Source organism: Ovis canadensis, chromosome 16 (genome assembly GCF_042477335.2).
Source record: "Ovis canadensis isolate MfBH-ARS-UI-01 breed Bighorn chromosome 16, ARS-UI_OviCan_v2, whole genome shotgun sequence".
NCBI lineage: Eukaryota > Metazoa > Chordata > Mammalia > Artiodactyla > Bovidae > Ovis > Ovis canadensis.
In genome coordinates this window covers 26737458-26757679 of record NC_091260.1, presented here as the reverse complement: position 1 = coordinate 26757679, position 20222 = coordinate 26737458, and the positions used below count along the sequence as shown (strand labels likewise).

The 20222-nt window shown below is 38.8% G+C and overlaps 1 protein-coding gene across 1 annotated transcript in view; it reads left to right on the top strand.

Moving 5' to 3' along the window:
• The window catches only part of NLN (neurolysin), a 98232-nt gene that overhangs the window by 65658 nt on the left and 12352 nt on the right, over positions 1 to 20222 (top strand). Inside the window, exons 9-12 of the mRNA XM_069556290.1 lie at positions 5606 to 5807; positions 16619 to 16805; positions 17330 to 17458; positions 18627 to 18763. Coding sequence (XP_069412391.1) covers positions 5606 to 5807; positions 16619 to 16805; positions 17330 to 17458; positions 18627 to 18763 — 655 coding nt within the window. The remainder of the gene's footprint in view (positions 1 to 5605; positions 5808 to 16618; positions 16806 to 17329; positions 17459 to 18626; positions 18764 to 20222) is intronic.

Here is a 20222-nt window from a genome sequence, read left to right as displayed (position 1 = left end):
ACTACTGCTCTTTTTACTTTTTCTAAAATTTTGCCTTTTCTAAAATAATGCCATATGTGCTTAGTCACTCAGTAGTGTCTGATTTTTGCAAACCCATGGACAGTAGCCCGTCAAACTCCTCTGTCCATGAGATTTTCCAGGCAAGAATACTGGAGTGGGTTGCCATTTCCTACTCCAGGAATATCATATGGATGGAATCATATAGCCTTTTCAGATTGGCTTCTTTCATTTAACATTGTGCGTTTAGGCTTCCTCCATGTGTTTCATGACTTAATAGCTCATTTCTTTTCTTTTTAGCACTAAATAATATTTCATTGTCTGGATGTACCACAGTTTATTCATTCATCTACTAAAGAGCATCTTGATTGCTTCCAAGCTTTAGCAATTATGAACGAAGCTGTCATAAGCATCCTTGTGACCTAAGAGGCTTCCCTGGTAGCTCAGTGGGTACAGAATCCACCTGCAATGCAGGAGACCCCAGTTCAATTCCTGGGTCAGGAAGATCTGCTGGAGAAGGGATAGGTTACCCACTCCAGTATTCTTGGGCTTTACTGATGGCTCAGCTAGTATAAAGAATCCGGCTGCAATATGGGAGAACTGGGTTCTATCTCTGGGTTAGGAAGATCCCCTGGAGAAGGGAACAGCTACCCACTCCAGTGTTCTGGCCTGGAGAATCCCATGGACTGTATGGTCCATGGGGTCTCAAACAGTCGGACACGACTGAGCGACTTTCTAATTCTAATCTAAGAATCCTTGTGCAGGTTTTTGTGTGGACATAAACTTTCAGTCCCTCTGGGTAAATACCAAAGAGTGCAATTGCTATATTGTTTGGTAAAAGTATGTTTAGTTTTGTAAGAAACTGCCAAACTGTCTGCCAGAATGGATGTACTATTTTACATTACCACCAGCTATGAATGAGAGTTTCTGTTGTTCTACATCCTGTTAGCATTTGGTGGTGTTGGTTTTCTGGATTTTGATCGTTTTAATAGGTGTGTAGTGGTATCTTGTTTTAATTTGCATTTCCCTGATGGCATATAATGTGGAACAACTTTTCATATACTTAATTACCATCTCTATATCTCCTTTGATGAGGTGTCTGTTAAGGTCTTTGATATATTTTTAAATCAGATTGTTTATTTTCTTATTGATGAGTTTTAAGAGTTCCTTGTATATTTTTGTTAACAGTCTTTTATCAGATGTCTCTTTTATAAATATTTCCTCCTAGCCTATGGCCTGTCTTATTATCTTGACAGTGTCTTTCTCAGAGCAGAACATTTTCATTTCAATGAAATCCAGCTTTATTAATTTTTTTTCTTTCATGGTTTGTGCCTTTGGTGCATCTAAAAAGTCATTGCCAAACCCAGGGTTATCTAGATTTCCTTCTGTGTTGTATTCTAGGAATTTCATAGTTTTGCATTTGACATTTAGGTCTGTGATCCATTTTTTGAGTTATTTTTTGTGAAGGGTGTAAGGTCTGTGTCTAGACTCATTTTTTTGCATGTGGATGTCTAGGTGTTCCAGCACCATTTGTTGAAAAAAATTGTCTGGGCTCTGTTGTATAGCCTTTGCCCTTTTGTCAAAAAGAGGTTAACTATATTTATAGAAGTGTATTTTTAATTTCCAAATATTTGGATATTTTCCAGATAGCCTTCTGTTGTTTCTAGTTTGGTTCTGTTATTGTTGGAGAGTGTACTTTATAGCTTTTCAGTTCTTTTAAATTGTTTTGATTTATGTCCAGCATATAATTAGTCTTGGTGAATATTCCATGTATACTCGAGTATTGTTTTCTGTTGTTGAGTTGAGGGTTCTATAAATGTCAGTTAGGTGAAGATAACTGTTAATGTGGTTCAAGTTTTTTGTTATCTCAGCTGATTTTCTCTTGGCCTGTTCAATTAATTTCTGAGAAAGGAAGCCTCTAAATGATTTGTCTATTTCTTCTTTCAGTTCTATTAGTTTTTGCTTTGTGTATTTTTTTAAATTGAAGTATAGTTGATTTACAATGCTGTGTTAATTTCTGCTGCAACAATGTGATTCAATTATATATATATATATATATACACACATTCTTTATATATATGTGTGCATTCTTTCTTTTCTATTATGGTTTATCATGGGATATTGAATTGCTTAGTATATTTTGAAGTTCTGCTTTTAGATACATGCATATTTAGAATTGTTATATCTACTTAGAGAACTGTCCCATTTATCATTATATAATGTTCCTTATTATCTGTAGTAATATTCCGAGTTTACAGGTATTTTCTTTTAGCGCTTTAAAGATGGCATTCCATTGTCTTCTGGCTTGCCTAGTTTCTGACAAGAGATGGCGGTAATTCTTATCTTTGTCGTACTACATGCAATGTGTTCTTTTCCTCTGACTGCCTTCAAGATTTTCTCTTTGTTCATCATTTTTAGCAGTTTCATACACTTAGGAATATGGGATAATTTTTTTTCTGGTTCTTTGTTTTGTGTTTGTCTTTCTTGGTGTTCTCTGAACTTACTGGATTTGTGACTTTAGTATCATTAATTTTGGAAAATTCTCAGCTCTTCTTTTGTTTTGTTTGGATTTTTTGGCCTGCACTGCACAGCTTGCAGGCTCTTAGTTCCCCAGCCAGGAATTGAACCCAAGCCCTTGGCAGTGAAAGCGTGGAGCCCTAACCACTGAACCTCCAGGACGTCCCCTAATTTTGGAAGATTCTCAGCTATTCTTCAAATATTTCTTCTGTCCTCTATTCTCCTTCTGAAATTCCAGTTACATGTTTAGTAGGTCATTTGATATTGCCCTGTAAGTCTTGATTCTCTCTTCTTGTGTGTGTGTGTGTATGTGTGTGTGTTTGTATGTTAGGTAATTTCTCTTGACCTGTCTTTGGGTTCAATGATTCTTTCCTTGGCTGTAAGAAATCCATCAATGAGACTATCACAGGTATTCTTCATCCTTATTACTGTGCTTTTCACGTCTAGCATTTTCATTGTATTCTCATAGTTTCCAGCTATCTACCAAAATTATCCATCTGACTGTGCAGACTGTCTACCTTTTCCTCAAGAATGTTTAACATTTAACAATTTATTTTAAATACTCTAATAGCTCCAACATTTTTGTCATATGAATCTATTTTTCTTGGTCTTTTTGCCTCTTGACATTGTGTTTTTTCCTTGTGTCTTCATATGCCTTACAGTTGTTTTTTTTTAAGTCAGATGTCTTATATAAAACAGTCAAGACTAAGACAGTCTTTATACCTAGCAGTGGGCACATACTTGCTAGACCTTTAATGTGAGTGTCTGATTCACTCTATTTAATACTTGAGCTGGATTTGGGCCTTGTTATTGCTATGCTTAACCTCAGTGAACCCAAAGCTTCAGCTCAGATTCCTGTATGTGTTTAGGATGAGAGCTTATTTGCCAGAGTTTTTTTTAGTCTCTGTTCCCCGCTCAATGTGAGTTTGTCCATTTGTTCTGTGCTTTAAAGAGGTCTCTTTTCATGCTCTTGTTCCTCTCCTTGTAGTAGATTGCTATTACTTATTACTAGATTCCTATTAGCCTCATTAGAGGAGTGTCATTTCTGTTGTTCAGATTAAAGGTCAGTCATAGGAAGGCTCTGAGTCCCTGGGTGTTAGGAGTGGGCCTATTCGGTGAATCTGCCCCATCCTCAGCTGTAGGTCTGGGCTGAGGATGTTTTCCTGACCCACCTTCAGAGTAGAGTTTTTTTTGTTTGTTTGTTTTTCTGTTACCATCCCCGGGTAGCAGTGAGGTTTTACCAGTGTTCTTAAGGCAACAGTGTGTTTTGCCTTTAAGGTCCAGGCTCGTGTTCTCTAGGAGAGAGATGAAACAGACCTGGGCAGGGCTCCCTTCCACCAGGCCTGCATCAGCACTGATTCTTTCTCAGGGCTCTCATCCTGCCCCTGATTTTTTGTGTGTACCCAGTAAGATCTGTGGACAAAACCTTACAAATGGACGCAAAATTTCCCTTATTTAGTAACTCCTAATGGTTCCCTACTTTTGCTGGTCCATCATCAATCTTTATCAATTTGTTAAACATTCTCTTACTAGTGTCTACAGGTTAAACACACACACACAAGCCAAAAAAAAACAAAGTGCTTGCTTCCTTTCTCTCTATCCTTGGAGGCATCTATCTTAGATTGTAGGTTGCCCTTCAACTTTCATTTTATGATGGACTTCCCTGGTGGCTCAGAGGTTAAAGCATCTGTCTGCAATGCGGGAGACCTGGGTTCGATCCCTGGGTCAGCAAGATCCCCTGGAGAAGGAAATGGCAACCCACTCCAGTATTCTTGCCTGGAGAATCCCATGGACGGAGGAGCTTGGTGGGCTACAGTCCACGGGGTCGCAAAGAGTCAGACACGACTGAGCGACTTCACTTTCACTTTCAAGAAAAGTTGTGATTTGCAGATTGTCCATCATGTTGCTATAAGAATAGGATCAATGCCCTGTTCAGCTTGATTCTTAATCAAGCTGTTTATTAATGGGAAGCTATAAAAAGACTAGTTTGTTTTTGTTTTACCTGAATAACTTCAGCAGGTAAAAAATAGTTATGAGTCACCGAGAAAAGATAATACAGAAAAAGATTTACAAATCAAAACATCAAACTAAACTTAAATGTATTTTAGTTCTCTGAGCAAAGAAAAGAGGAGGAAACCTATTCCTACAATAAAGTCTAACAGCCCTTAGCTTCTGGAGAGACCATCACAGATATCACATTGTCCTAGCACAGATGACTTTATAGTATAATTTATGCTTTTTTCCCCAGGCTAACTAAAACCATTCTGTTCCCAAAATGGCCTGTCTGGTTTATAAAAGGAGCTCATTTAATTATGAGTACTGATTCTCCCTTTATTGAATAAAAGAACAACTTTACTCTCTGGATTTTAGTTTTTATCAGTTTTTTTAATCAATTTTAATTTTAAGGAAAAAGCGCCTAGTAAGTCAAACTCTGTATCTCATATTTCCCTCAACACTAGTGTTTAATGATTCCATCTTTGAAGACAAAAAGCAGGAGCTCATTAAAATAATTTGGACGTTCAGCTATACCCTACTTGAGGTATATATTAATTCTTACATTAAGATTTCAACACAAGTTCAGTTCAGTTCAGTTCAGTCGTGTCCAACTCTTTGCAACCCCATGAATCGCAGCACGCCAGGCCTCCCTGTCCATCACCAACTCCCAGAGTTCACTCAAACTCACATCCATTGAGTTAGTGATGCCATCCAGCCATCTCATCCTCTGTCATCCCCTTCTCCTCCTGCCCCCAATCTCTCCCAGCATCAGAGTCTTTTCCAATGAGTCAACTCTTTGCATGAGTTGGCCAAAGTACTGGATGCTTTAGCATCATTCCTTCCAAAGAACACCCAGGACTGATCTCCTTTAGAATGGACGGGAAACCTTGGAAATATACTTCTTATCAAGCGATAGTGGGGTGTTTTTTTTTTAATTTTCGTTGTTTCATCTTGACAGAACGTTGACCTACTTCATGAAAGGTGAGTTAAATGTTTCAAAGCATCTTCTGTTATCAAATGAGTGAGAGAGGCCATGCCAATGTTGTTGCTCCAGAAGAGTGTTTGTATCTCACCAGTGGTGCTTCTGGTCCCTCAGGGAAGGGAAGTACAACCATGCAGCCTGCTTTGGTCTCCAGCCTGGATGCCTTCTGCCTGACGGGAGCCGCATGATGTCTGTGGCCGCCCTCGTGGTGAACTTCTCACAGCCACTAGCAGGTCGTCCCTCTCTCCTGAGACATGATGAGGTGAGGACTTACTTCCATGAATTCGGTCATGTCATGCATCAGATTTGTGCACAGGTGAGTGATTTTTTTTTTGTTTTTGTTTAATGGTAAACCTACTAATTGCTTTTCCAGGATTTTTTTCCCACTGATGTCAGATTTCTCAACATGTTTCTTAGCATGTTTTTCTCAGAAGCTGAACATGTTCAGAAATGTCATAGGGCTTCTACAAAACCACAAAATTTTTCTTATTGTGTCCTCTTTCACAACATACTTTTACTCCAGAATCAATCCACTGATGAAAGAGCTTCATTGAATACCATCCTATGGCATGAGTGCACGCGTGCTCAGTCATGTCTGACTCTTGCGACCCCATGGACTGCAGCCTGCCAGGCTTTGTCTGTGGGATTTCCCAGGCAGGAATACTGGAGAGGGTTGCCACTTCCTTCTCCAGGGGATCTTCCCAACCCAGGGTTCAAACCCTGCATCTCCTGTGTTTCCTGCATTGGCAGCTGGATTCTTTACCACTCAGCCACCTGGAAGCCCCACCCTCTGGAAAAAGAAGTTTTCTTTCAGAAAGAAAACTATTGTTAAGGAAGGGTGTCAAATATTTGTTTTTCCCTTTTAAATATTTTCCTTAGAGGAATTTGGTGTAAGCTTCAGAGATAAACTGTGCTGTAATCTGTCTCTTATGCTTATTAAAGCTTTGTTTAGTTCAGTGGTTTTCAGTCATCCAGACTTTATACTCCTTTTTAAATAATAAATAATTTCTTAGACCGTCCTTTACTAGGTGTCAATTAAAATCACAGATAACATGGTATAACCATGGGGGGAATTTACCAAGAAAGAGATGTATGTGTGCAATAGATTACAACTAATTTCTCTTTATTTCTAAAAGTGAAAAGTAGATTTATTCTCAACTTCATAACACAGTCCAGTAAACTAGGCCCAGACTGTTCTAGGATGAACATGTGAATTTGCTAATATTTAACCACTATTGACATGAAAACATCTAGTTCAGTTGTTCAACCTAACAGTTTTTCAAATTGAATATTTACATAAATGGAGGGACAGTTTTACAAATTGGAAATCTCCACCCCATCTCTAAAGGTGAACTTTTTAGAAATAACCTCTTTATTACAATAGTTTTAGATTTACAGAAAAATTGCAAAGATAGTGTTGCCCTTACTGTTAATGTCTTACAGTATATTTGCCAAAACTAGGAAGCTAACTTTGGTATGGTGCTTCTAACTAAACTCAACACTTTACTTGGATTTTTCCAGTTTTTCCCAAATGACCTTTTCTGTACAGATTTTTTTTTTTTCAAATCTAGGTAATATCCTCACTAAACATAAACGAAAGCATTTTGTTTATATTTTTCAAATTCTGGGCCTGCCAGGCTCTTCTTTTCATGGGATTTTGAGGCAGAAATACTGGAGTTGGTTGCCATTTCCTTCTCCAGGGGATCTTCATGGCCTGGATCGAACAAGGATCGAACCGTCTCCTGTGTCTCCTACATTGAAGGCAGATTCTTTACCCACTGAGCCATCAGGAAAACCCCTTAATATCCTCAGTAAACATAAAAGAAAACATTCTGTTTGCGTTTTTCAAGTCCTAGGCATGGTTGTGTAGTGACATAATGAAGAATTCAGGTTACATGTGAATAAACCTGAATCTTGCAGCAAAAACTGCAGACTTGATACATAAGTGGCTTTGTCAACTCAAGACCAAGAGTAGTATAGCCACTTGTCTTAAGAGTGCTATTAACATAGCAGAATACCATGGATTGGGTGCCTTATAAATAGCATGTTGTCCTGACGTGCAGTTCAATGCTGGACATCCAGCATCCCACACCTAGAGTAGCCCCTGCTGCTGCTGCTAAGTCACTTCAGTCGTGTCCAACTCTGTGCGACCCCATAAACAGCAGCCCACCAGGCTCCTCTGTTCCTGGGGTTCTCCAGGCAAGAATACTAGAATGGGTTGCCATTTCCTTCTCCAGAGTAGCCCCTAATCGTTGTAATAAAGAAAAATGTACCCATTCTTTTCCAGAAAGCTACTATCACTTTTGTTAAAAGAAAAAAAAAAAAAAACCATTTAGTTCTTTCAACATTTTATCTTTACTTCCTGGTGCTTCCATGTTCTATTTTTAAAAAGCAGAGGGGAATAGGATATGAATCTATTCAGATAAATAAATCCTGGTATACTAATACAGCCATTTCTACTCTATTTAATCCAAAGAAAATAAAGCTTTCAGAATAACATAAATTTTCTTCCTTAGATAATTTAAAAGTCTATTTTCACAGCAATCGGGTTCCTGAAATATTTATTTTCCATCAGTGTCCATTCTATGACAAGCATTTCCTTTAAGTAGAATGAAACTAGATTCCATTTTTCTAAAACATTTTTATGAATAATTTGGAAAAGTCAAATATTCTTCTTAATTTCAGACTTATATGACTTAGATTGTCTCAGATCCAGTTGTGTGCTTGTACATAGATAAACAGTAGATCTTCTTTGGATCTGAGAACCTATGAAAATCTGATTTAAGCTATAGAAATCTCTTTGAGAAAAATGGACATAAATTTACACAACCAAATTTTTACATGGACTTTCAAAGGGCTGCTAACCCCCTGAAGCCTAGGTCATACTGAATTCCAGGCTAAGAACTATTTCCTCCTTTGTTTGGATGTTAATTATCAGCTAATGATTTCATGAGGAAGTCATTTGGTGTCTTAATCACATTCATTAAAATAATACTGATCCTCAAATAGGGTTTTCTGTGCTTTTGATGCATGTTCTTATTTTGAAACACGACCCTCATTTAACCTTAATATCGTGTGCTTATCATGTATTCACAAAGCAGTTCTCTACTACACTGTTATTCTCATTATTTCTTATGTTAATTTTGATCCTTTGAAATATCCACTTTAGTGCTGGAAAATAAATTTCTTGGTACAATTTCATTTTAAAGCTCTGTGACTCATGACTGAAATATATATACACTTATATAGCTGAGCTATAAATAAATATATAATTATATATGTGACTGAACATGCTTATGAATATATATGAATCAGTATGTATACTGATATACTGATAATAGTATATATACTGATGATCAAAATACATGTATGTTTCATGTATATACATACATATATATGAATAAACTATATATGCGCATATATAATTATATGTGACAACTGTCTATCTATATATGAATCAGAGCTGGCTCATTGGAAAAGACTCTGATCCTGAGAAAGATTGAAGGCAAAAGGAGGAGGGGGCAGCAGAGGATGAAATAGCTAGATAGTATCAGTGACTCAATGGACATGTATTTGAGCAAACTCAGAGGTAGAGGAGGACAGAGGAGCCTGGTGTGCTGCCGTCCATGGGGTCACAAAGAGTCAGACACAACTTAGCAACTGAACAACAACAAATATATATGAATCCGTATATATACTGATATACTGATGGTGAATGACATCTCTTGAAACAGTAGACCATATTCAAAGACTTTGCCTAACCTCCTTCATGAACATAAGATGTGTCATACAGATGAATAGTATATTAGTACAATCCCTTGTTCAGTCATCTCCTAATGAGATTATCTTTGAAAAGTCTCTTGTTTGTTAATCCTTTCAAATGTCCTATAATATTTTAAGATCTTTTAAAGTAATGTGTTTGAAACCAGTGATCATTGGCTTTTGTCTTTAAAATCATAGACAGATCCACATATTTGCAGCTTTATAATGATTTTAAAACCTTTTGTACTGACCTAAAGTAGATGGAAATGAAAAAGGAGTATAATAGTTTCTGTGTGCAGTAATACTTCTGACTTATCTGAGAAATGTATAGTGAATTTATTAACTTGCCATATATATTCAGTAGATGGTTTTTAAGATATGGCAGCCAAGTGTTTCAGTTCTCCAGGCTGGCAGTTTGCAAGTTTGATGACCCAAAGCACTTGCTAGAGCTTGTCATAGTAATATTTAAATAGGCCAGCAGGAACATCCAGTTTTCAAACATGTAGATGGACTAGTTCAAGGTGCCTACTATCTCATCATTCAGGAGATGAGTTTCACTCGTGTCTTTGTGTTTACACTACAGCGTAGATAATTTTGATGATAGCAGTCAGGAGGTGGCATCTCTAGTATCTGTTCCTGTTTCATGGCTTTATTGTGGTTTGGGCTGTCAGTAATTGCTGGCCTTTTGAACTTCTGTAGAAAAGAAGAGTAAAGCTTCCAAACAGCTTCCATTGTGTTGTCTGTATTGGTTGTACATTAAGAGCAGTAATGAGTTTTGGACTGTTAGAGATCGTTATTTTAAAGTAACACATAAGAATCACAATAAAGCCTTATTAAAGTGAAAGAAAAACTTCACATTTCGCATAATCTGTCAACTTCATCTAAAAACTAATAGAGTATTTTGTCTGCTTTAAATATTTTGGATTACACACTATTTTAAATAAACATAGTCTATATCAGTTAGGAAGCACCCTAGTGTTATAAAAAAAGAGTACTGGATTAAAAAATCATTCATGTATTTGTGGGCCTGGCTGTTTGACTTTCAGCACGTTTTTCAGGCAACCCACTCCAGTATTCTTGGGCTTCCCTTGTGGCTCAGCTGGTAAAGAATCCACCTGCAATGCGGGAGACCTGCGTTCAATCCCTGGGTTGGGAAGATCCCCTGGAGAAGGGAAAGGCTACTCACTCTAGAATTCTGGCCTGGAGAATTCCGCAAAGAGTCAGACACAACTGAGCAATTTTCACTTTCAACCTCCTTGAGCCATCTCTTTTTTTCTTACTCATAAAATGGGAACAACAACAGTTCTCATATATACTTCCCTGGAGTGCTGATGTGATTAAATAATATGTGAAAAGGTACTTGGCAAAGAATAAAGTGCCATACATATCTGAAGTGTTCTTGTAACCATGCTTATATATAATTCAGCTCTTCTGAAATCGATAAGTAGCGCACAGGTCATAACTTAAGAAGGTTATGAAGATTGCCATGAAGAAAAGCACTGTCACTTCAGATTTAAAAGAGTTCACAAATGCCTACCCTCCATGGGTGTTGGTTGAAGATCTATGGAAGGTGATTGGAAACCATCACATTTGTATTTTTGTTTTGTTTTAATGATTCCTGCCTACTTAGAAGTTTGATTCCTAGAGCTAGAGCAGAATGAGCACTTTGTTTATTCATTTATTTGTTTTTTAAAAGTATCTGTTTTTTGGTTGTGCCCTACAGCTTGCAGGATCTTAGTTCCCTGACCAGGGATTGAACCCAGGCCCTTGGCAGTGAGAGGGTAGAGTCCTAAACACTGGACCAGCAGGGAGTTCCCCAGTTTGAGCAATTTAGAGTATTGGCAGAAGTGGAAAGGAAATCTGGGTCCATTTATCTTCAGCATTAACCCCAAGGAATAGGCACTTGGAGGAAGCTAAGGAGAGGCTTGGTCAGACCAGCCAATGGGCAGGCCAGGAACAGTGATGGCAGCCAAGATTTACTGAGAACTGACCATGTGCCAGGCATTGCAGTCACTGCCTACATTCATTCTTTAACTTTGTACATACAGTATTCTCAGAAGTGGGTTGACCAGTCTACTTCTATTACTATACTATTATTGCCCCCATTTTCTTTTTTTTTTTTCAGTTCTACTAGTTTGTTGCCACCAACCCACCTCCCTCCACCCCCTCATGCATTCGTGCTCAGCAGTCCACCAGGCTTCTCTGCCCATGGATTTTTCCAGGCAAGAATACTGGAATGGGCTGTATTGCCCCCATTTTCAAGTGGGAAAAAACTAAGACTTAAAAAAGTCAAATGTTCACCCAGAACTAACCATCCTGCTCCGTACCCCTCTATTTTATTGCTCGTAACTATTCTTTGCACCCCCATCCTTGTGATGGAGACAGCATTATGTCATGGGGTCTGAATTTGGGCTCCCAGGTATGGATTCCTGTTGGATGGACTTCTTCTTTCTGAGTTTCTTCTGTCGAATTCCCTCTAAATCATTCTCCTGTAAATGTGTGTGGAATGATGAGATTATCTAGTTCCACATTTCCCTTTGTGTAAGTTGACCTTTTAGGTCCTGAAGTCCACTGAACACCTATCAACAATCTTGTAGCCTCTGCTCCCTGCTCCCAACGCTGCAGGCTGTTACAGTTTTCAACGTCAGTGTTAGAAGCACTTTCTTTCAGGATCCATTTTTGTTATTTGAATATTTGTGTATTTATACATACACAAGCACATAGGCATATGTACATAGAATAAATGCTGAAGTCATGAACCAAATGTGATGCCATATAACATCGTTTATTTCTCTTTGAAGACTTTTTTTTTTTAATTTCTTACTGTGTTTTCTGTGTGTGATTTCTTAAAAATAATTAGAAAATGAGAAATGTTTTATTGACTCCTTAGAAACAGTTATTATCTATTGGGTCTGACATGTTGTACCAGATATGATAGAATGGGGATCAAAAGATAAAGTATCTTGAATGCCTAAAGTGTGAGGATATGAAATGTAAGAATTTAAAAATTAAAATCAGAATATTATTAAGTAAAATGATATAAATTATATACTGATTTACTGATTGAGTATTGAAAGAAGACAAAGTAGAGAGGTGATGTTTGGGAGCTAAGAGATCAGGTCAAGTATAAGACCAAGAGAAATCTCTTAGGGTTGTTTAAGGTTTAGGTGTCCTATAGAAACATTCTCCTCACACCTTCATTTATTTCACAAAGATTAATTGACTATCCACAACTTTCTGAGCATGTGCTGGATTTTGGAGGTACAGTTGTTAACAAGGGATTCATACATATAAGGTTGTTCTCAGCGTTTGAGTTTGAATGGAGTGGTGTGCTCAGTCATTCAGTCATGTCCGACTCTTTTGAGACCCCATGGACTGTGGCTCACCAGGCTGTACCCATGGAATTTTCCAAGCAAGAATAGTGGAGTGGTATTCTCCAGAGGTATTCTCCATTCCGTTCTCCAGAGGTTCATCCCAACCCAGGGATCGAACCCATGTCTCCTCCATTGGCAAGCAGATTCTTTACAACTAATGCCACCAAAGAAGTACTTTATGGATAAGAAGTAGTAGTCAGGAAGATATAGCCAGTTTGAGGATAAACATGTGAATTTAAGTTGCAGTATTCAGGACTTCTGTAGGGAATTTCCTGGTGGTGCAGTGTGGTTAGTACTGCTGGGACCTTAGCTCTATCCCCAGTCAGGGAGCTAAGATCTCACAAGCTGCACAACACAGCCAAAAAAAAGACTTCTCTAGACAACATGTTGTTTTATATGTCTTAAATGATGATGGTAATACTGACCGGGGGAACTGTAGGGCTGTTGTGAAAGTTAACAACGTGTTATTCAGGTTCTCTTTATTACTATTATTATTGCCAATGATTGCTAGGTATATGCGAGTTAAAAGTATGACCTTTAACCCTCTGTTTATGGCAAAGCCTAGGAGACAGTGGCACTTTTCTTTTTTTAATGCCTTATTTCTTAAACTTCCTCATCCCTGGATTTAGGGTTGGATCAGACAGGTCAAGACATGGAATGCCTGCTAGGAAATCATTAGAGGATCACCTCAGACAGCCAAAGTCCACTCTCCTGAGCCCTGTTCTTTTCCCTAAACAGAGTACAGCTGTTGATTTCAGCAACTGCCTTTTTTTTTGAGTTGAGATTTGCTCTCATGAAAATAACACTTTAGTTGTAAATGCTAAAAGCAATGAGTGAGTCCCTTATTTAGAATAATAGCCTATGTAAGATTTGGTCCTTAAATATAACAAAGGCTCACATAACTTTTTGAGCTTTAGTTTATATCATTTTGCTCCAGGTCTCTGGAGCAATATCCATTGAGAAACGAATGTCTGTAGCATCTTATAGTTTTAGACAGCTTTCTTCCTCTCAAAAACTTCTAACCAAACAGGAATCTAAGTTTACCTTGTTTTCTAGGCTTTTATTGTCAAAGTATTTCCTGTAGCAATAAGGCTCCTGAGGTCTGTGTTCAACACCATTGAATTATTCATGTTGAAAACTAGAAAACACTTCTTGGGCTCTTTGGAGCCCACAGTTGAAAACTGGGGTGGGAGTGATATTTGTTGGTCGTCAGAAAGTAATATCATTCAAAGCCAGGCTGTTTTGCTCACCAGGCCCCCCATCAGGCTGCCGGTTTCTAAGACTTACCCATGGTTTCTTTGTGAATGGACACAGAGACTGACTGTGGATTCCTTTCCTTTTCAAATTTAGCTATTTGCGGGGAAATTGAGCTTTTGAATTTTATAAGTTCTTTGTCCTCCTCATTTGAAAAATATTTAAATGATCTTGCCCAAAGGGCACACAGCGAAACAGCATGACTTTCGGGAAATTAGTAAGTGGTAGAGTTATTTTTAGCTTTTACTCCTAGCAAACATTTCCTTTTGTTCTTTAGAAGACATTGTTGATCTGTTCATTCATGTGCTGTGGTCTTTCCCCAGCTACAGGATGGCTTCAGATAGAATAAGCCCTCTCTTCTCTACTCTGCATGACAGAACTGGTGTTACTTCTCTTTAATTTTAACTCATGACTTACTCATTTGTTCATGTTTTTCTGCATTCTGCAGCACCACTACTAACACATACATTTTATTGTTGTTTGGGGTGGATTTTTCTCTCTCCCCAGCAAATACTAACCAAAAAATGTTCACACATACAGGCTGTACAAAATTTATTAATCTTTTAGTCAAAATACTGTATAGTAATAGTTGATGGTGTAATTTTGTCCTTATTTTCTGTTAGTACTAATTTTGCAGGTATAGATACCATCTTTAGAAAGTTATGTGGTTAGTATTACAGAATCCCAAATCCAGGATAGATGGTTACAAAGGCTGGCCTTTACACTTCAATGTCATGTTTGATCTTTGAAAAATCTTCCGGGACTTAGAGGAAATCAGGTTTTTAAGCAAGTACACTGACACTTCACTTTTACTCTCCACATAAAGGCAAGTTTGATATAAAAAAACTAGATCCAAAATGATTTCACCATTTTGTAAAATCCTAATTTAACTTTTTTTTTTTTTTCTGTAAGAGAGAGAGGTATTATAGTATCTGTGATTAAAGTTGGGGTTCTGACTCAGACTATCTGGTTTAATATACAGGTTCTACCATTAATCTCAGTATGCCTCAATTTCCTTATCTCATAAATGGAGATTGTGATTATTATACAATTGTTTTGGAATTTAAATCAGATAATCCATGAAAAAGCCTAGCAAAACACTTAACATAGTAAAGTCTCAATAGATGTTGACTATTATAATTATTGTATACAATTATTTTCTCTAGAGTGTAGGCTGTAGTTATTTTTAGAAGATTATATACAGGAAAGAGGCAAAAATATTCAGTTTTTCTGGAGCCCTTGACTTTTTCCCTGTAAGAATTTTTAATTGGAATGTCCTCAAACAGAGGTTACCCAGTTCCATTGCCTAGTGAATTTAGTTTCCCTTGGCCCGTCAGTATTTGCAGCCCTTCATATCTAGAATCAGCACAGTTATAATAGGAAGTCAAGCAAAACATTTTTTTGCATAAAGAGAGGGAGGCCGAATGTGAGATGGCATTGACATCTGTGCCTCTGCCCTGGGCCAAAAGCAGAATGGCCCATCTGCTGCCTCCTCCACTGGTGACGCCCCGTCCTCTCCCTTCCTTCCATTTAGAGCCCTGGGGATGATGACATCAGGGAGAGAAGACTGGGATGTGAAGCATCTAAAGAGGGAAGCGGGACAGAGGTTCAGGGGAAGGTAACAGAATCACCCCCATTCTGCAGCTGACCCAGTTGGGTAAATGCTAAGTATTCCTCTGCCAATAGCAATTTTACGTGAGTTCTCTGGATGATGTGAAGGCTGAAAAACACCAGCCTATCTAGTCAATTTCCATCTTTCTGGTTAAGAGCTTTCCTGACATATGATTCAGCAATTTACTAAACTTTCCTTTTTTAAAGAAAACTTTTTTTTAATGCTTAACTCAGAATAAATCCTTTATTTTTACAAGGGGTTCTTTAGCTTCTGAGTGTATCCTTTGTTTCTCTTTTCTTATAGCTGCATTAAACTCACCTCACTTACCAACTATTATACATTGGTAACTCCTGCTATAGAGGCTTCTTGTTTTAAGGTAACATCTTCTACCCAATCTGAGAGCTACAGCTCGGGCTTTCCACAATATGGTCGCTTTAGAAACACTTATTTAAAGCTTAAAGCACAAAACATCATACACCTGAAAGGGATATCAGTCTATAATGTTTTAATTTAACTCTTTAACTGATTTTGATGAAAACTTGAGTAGTTAAATAATAGATTGATAAATACTCCAGAAAGGCATGTACTGAGTAAACAAAAGTATGCAAATAGCAAGGGGAACTAGGGAGAGATTGTCTTAGATTATGAATCTCTTCAATTTTAGTGGGAAACTCTTTTTCTTCTGGCAACACTGCTCGGCTTGCATAATCTTAGTTTCCCCAACCAGAGATTAAACCTTCGCCCTTGGTAGTAAAAGCATTGAGTCCTAAATCACTGGACCGCCAGGGACGTTCCTGGGAAATTCTTTTAAAATATTTTTACTTTCAAAGCTTAAGGTTTCTTTTAACTTAAACGAATTTTTTTTCAGTTTTCTGACAATTATTTCAAGTGTGTCTGTGATTCAGAAGAATGCAATATTATTTTAATATAGATATTTGGGGACTATTTTTCAGGCTGCTTGGCTACTTGTTTTACTCTCATTTAAATTTGAAGTTACCTTAACCTTCATTCAAAGAGGCAGTTGACCTGATTTTGCCTTAAGTTTTAGTGAGTCGATTATAAGTCATCATGTATGTAGTTTTCATTCACTGCTTTTTAAAAAAGACTTTTATGGTTACTTTCTAGACCGACTTCGCACGATTTAGTGGGACAAACGTGGAAACTGACTTCGTAGAGGCGCCATCACAAATGCTTGAAAACTGGGTATGGGACGCGGATTCCCTCCGAAGGCTGTCCAAGCATTATAAACACGGAAGCCCTATTGCAGATGATCTGCTTGAAAAGCTTGTTGCTTCTAGACTGGTCAACACAGGTATGACTTGCCATTTTAGAAAATAAATCAGAATTGCCCTTGGAGAATTGGTGGCATCTTTTTTAGGTAAGAAGTGGATTTATTTAGAGAAATACAAGTTTCCATAGACAGAATGTGGACCATTTCAAAAAGCAAGAGCAGCTCCGGGGCCTGGGGTCATGTCAGAAAGTGAGAAAAGCCGTGAGAAAAACACCCTCCACGGACAGAGTGTAGGGCATCCCAGAAGGCGAGGGGCCTGCTGGCATCTTCTTCTATAGAACTTATTTCCTCTTTTGTAATGATAGCACCCCAGAGTGTTACCATGAGGTGGGAAGGCCACTAAGCATGTTGGAATACTGAACACTGGAATTATATCCAAGAAAAAAAGATGGCTCTCCTTTTAAATCTTAAACAGAATGAGGTGTCTTGCTCCGACCTTGTAATGAATACTGTTAGAATCCGTTTATGAAATCTCTGATCTTGTGATATTAGAACATGTAATTCTCTCTTCTCCCCAACATGCCCAAACCTTCTTATATTGTTAGGTCTCCTGACCTTACGCCAGATTGTTTTGAGCAAAGTTGATCAGTCTCTCCACACCAACACCGCGCTGGATGCTGCAAGTGAATATGCCAAATACTGCACAGAAATTTTAGGTGTTGCAGCTACTCCAGGTATGTGAATCTGCTTCCTGCACGTTCCTTCTTCCTGGGGAGCACAGGGCATACTTAACACTGCTAGAGAAGGCAGAGGGTGTCAGGCAGATTAGCTAATATAATTTATTTCTGATTTCTGAAACCAGGCCATGACTTTCAGATACGCATTCTTTTGTCCTTATGAGTTATCCTATCCAAATGTGCTTGAAGGGAAGGCGGCTCCAGCTCTGCTGCATTTTAGTGTAATCAGGCGTGAGCAATTGGCCTCCACCCAGAGCAGAGAAAGCCGTTCAGTTTGGCAACATGGCCAGGCCCCGCCCTCCCCGTATGCCCTGAGACTTCTGTAGGATTTCAGTCAGACACTGGCAGGAGGGACATTTTAGAGAAAGGCACAAACTTCTACCTTGTGTCTGATCCTGCTTCCGAGGTCAGTTCAGGCAGTTTGACTTTCTAACCTGCTATGATTTATGAGACTCGTGTGAGTGGGTGGGAGATGGTCAGACATACGCATTACATTTATATTTATTTATTTCAAGCACACATGGAGCTGTGCATGTAAACATAGTTGGAAAGAACTTTTTCGATCAAAGAAACTGTGGTCTAGTTGAGGCAGTCACTTTTCTAGAGATAAGAAAGGCCCAGGCCCCTCACCTCCTTTTGTGGTCCAGCACACTGAACAGCCACGTGGGGCCTCAGGCCTCTGACAAAGCCCTTTCTGTAAAGTAACCCTGGAGGCACATTGGATTGGTAAGCCCGTGCTTGGCTCTTCAGGTGAAGAGTTCTTTTCCAGTAATTATGAACCTCAAGTACCATTCTGACCCATTTTAGATATAAATGGGTGTGACAAAGAGAAGGCTCAATATTATTAGAATATTTATAAGACACATATGTGTCTAAGGGACAAGAAAGGACTGAGTTGTCTGTTGGGTGTGGACGAAGCCTCTGAAACTATTGTTAGGCATTCCAGGGTGTAGGGCCGAAACCAGCTCTGAGGTGGAGCTGTCATAGGAGAGAAGTTTGTAAACATCTTGGCCAAGGACACCCATAAACCCCGGGAGTGCTAGAGGTGTCTAGAGGCAAGGACCTCCTCCCACAGCTGGACTCCCCATAGGGAAGCCTTAGCTAGCTGAGAACCTGATATTTAACATCTGACATCACACTGTTTGAAATGTATCTTTTTTTAAAGGCACAAACATGCCAGCAACTTTTGGACATTTGGCTGGGGGGTATGATGGCCAATATTATGGATATCTTTGGAGTGAAGTGTTTTCCATGGACATGTTTTACAGCTGTTTTAAAAAAGAAGGGATAATGAATCCTGAGGTATTGTACTGGTTTTTTTTTCCCCTCTTTTTTTTACTTCTATACTTGCCCTGTCCCCCTTAACTCCTAGTGTAAAATATTTTTTACACCTAGATTTTGACAGTAAGAGATCTAGTAACAACTTTTAACTTTAAAAGTCTAGCATCTGCTCACATCATCATACATCATACATTTGTTTTGTATAGGTGATTAATTCTGTAAGTTTGAAAAAAAAACAAGCCTACTGCATTTTCTTGCTTACTAGCATTCCATTATATTGCATAATTAAAATTCAAAGCTTTGTTTATGCATCTGCGCATTTATAGCTGCTAGTTTTGACATGAGCGGTACAGTGTTTTCATTTTATAGGTTGGGAAAGAAAGGTAAACTCCTTCCTGATATAAATGATCTGCCTACGTTTTGATACACCCTACATACTTTCATTATATGTTTTCTGTGGAAGTCACCCTTTTTTCTGTGATTGGTACACGCCACCTACAACACAGAGTTTGTAACCTAAATGCCTTTGAGTAATTTAAGCTGCTTCATTAACCTGAGCTGTTCCTTTCTGTGTGCAGCGACTTGACTGCCAGGTGGCTGCCAGCCAAACCGTCCTGAGTTACAGTCCCTCTGTCTCCATTCTTGTTGAAGACTCAGCTGTCAGGTTATTTCCAGGGCTGATGATTTTCCAGTGTGTTTTTGAGTCTGTTTGATGCAGAAATTAGAAGAACAAAGTGTCAAAATCAGATTCTCTGTGTGTATTTCAACCGACTTATTCTCAAAACTTTGTGTTTCGGGATTACATACTACCTTACACATGAGCACTGAAATAATGGGTGTGATGTAGACCACCATCCCTTCGTGAGAAGGGAGCTTCACCCCCAAAACACCACCTCCACAGTACCTACAGTCTGTTCCCTAGCCTTTCCAATCCCTTCATCTTCCATCCATCCTACCCAGGCTGTTAGGTCCCTGCAAGTCTCCTTCCATCCCCTGGCAACCCCACTTAAAGAATGATCAACCACTGGCTTGTTCTCATAAATACCCTGACTTCTGCATGACCTTCAGCCAATGTCCAGCCCTGGATTCCTCTACCATCTCATTTAGAGATGGTACCCTTGGGGTTCAGATTCCCCTTCTGCGGAATATCCTGAGGCTCCATTTGATGCCCCGCTGCAGAGTCCGGCTGTCTGGACCCCCGCGTAACTCCACAGTCCTGCTCACTTCCCGAGTTGGGGTCCCCACCACCTGTCTCCCTCTCAGCAGATGCTCTGGCCTCTCTACTAAGGACATTAAGCGCATTGAAAGTGAGTACCTTCATCTTCAATATTTAACTTCTTCCCTCCCGTCTCACAAGACGGGTGTGTGATACTAAGACTCACTCGTTTACCATCTCAGGAGAAAGACCTACCACTGACTGCTAACCTCAGCGCCACCACTCAGTCGTTTCTCCTTTCACAGCCTGCTGTCCTGGTGTAAG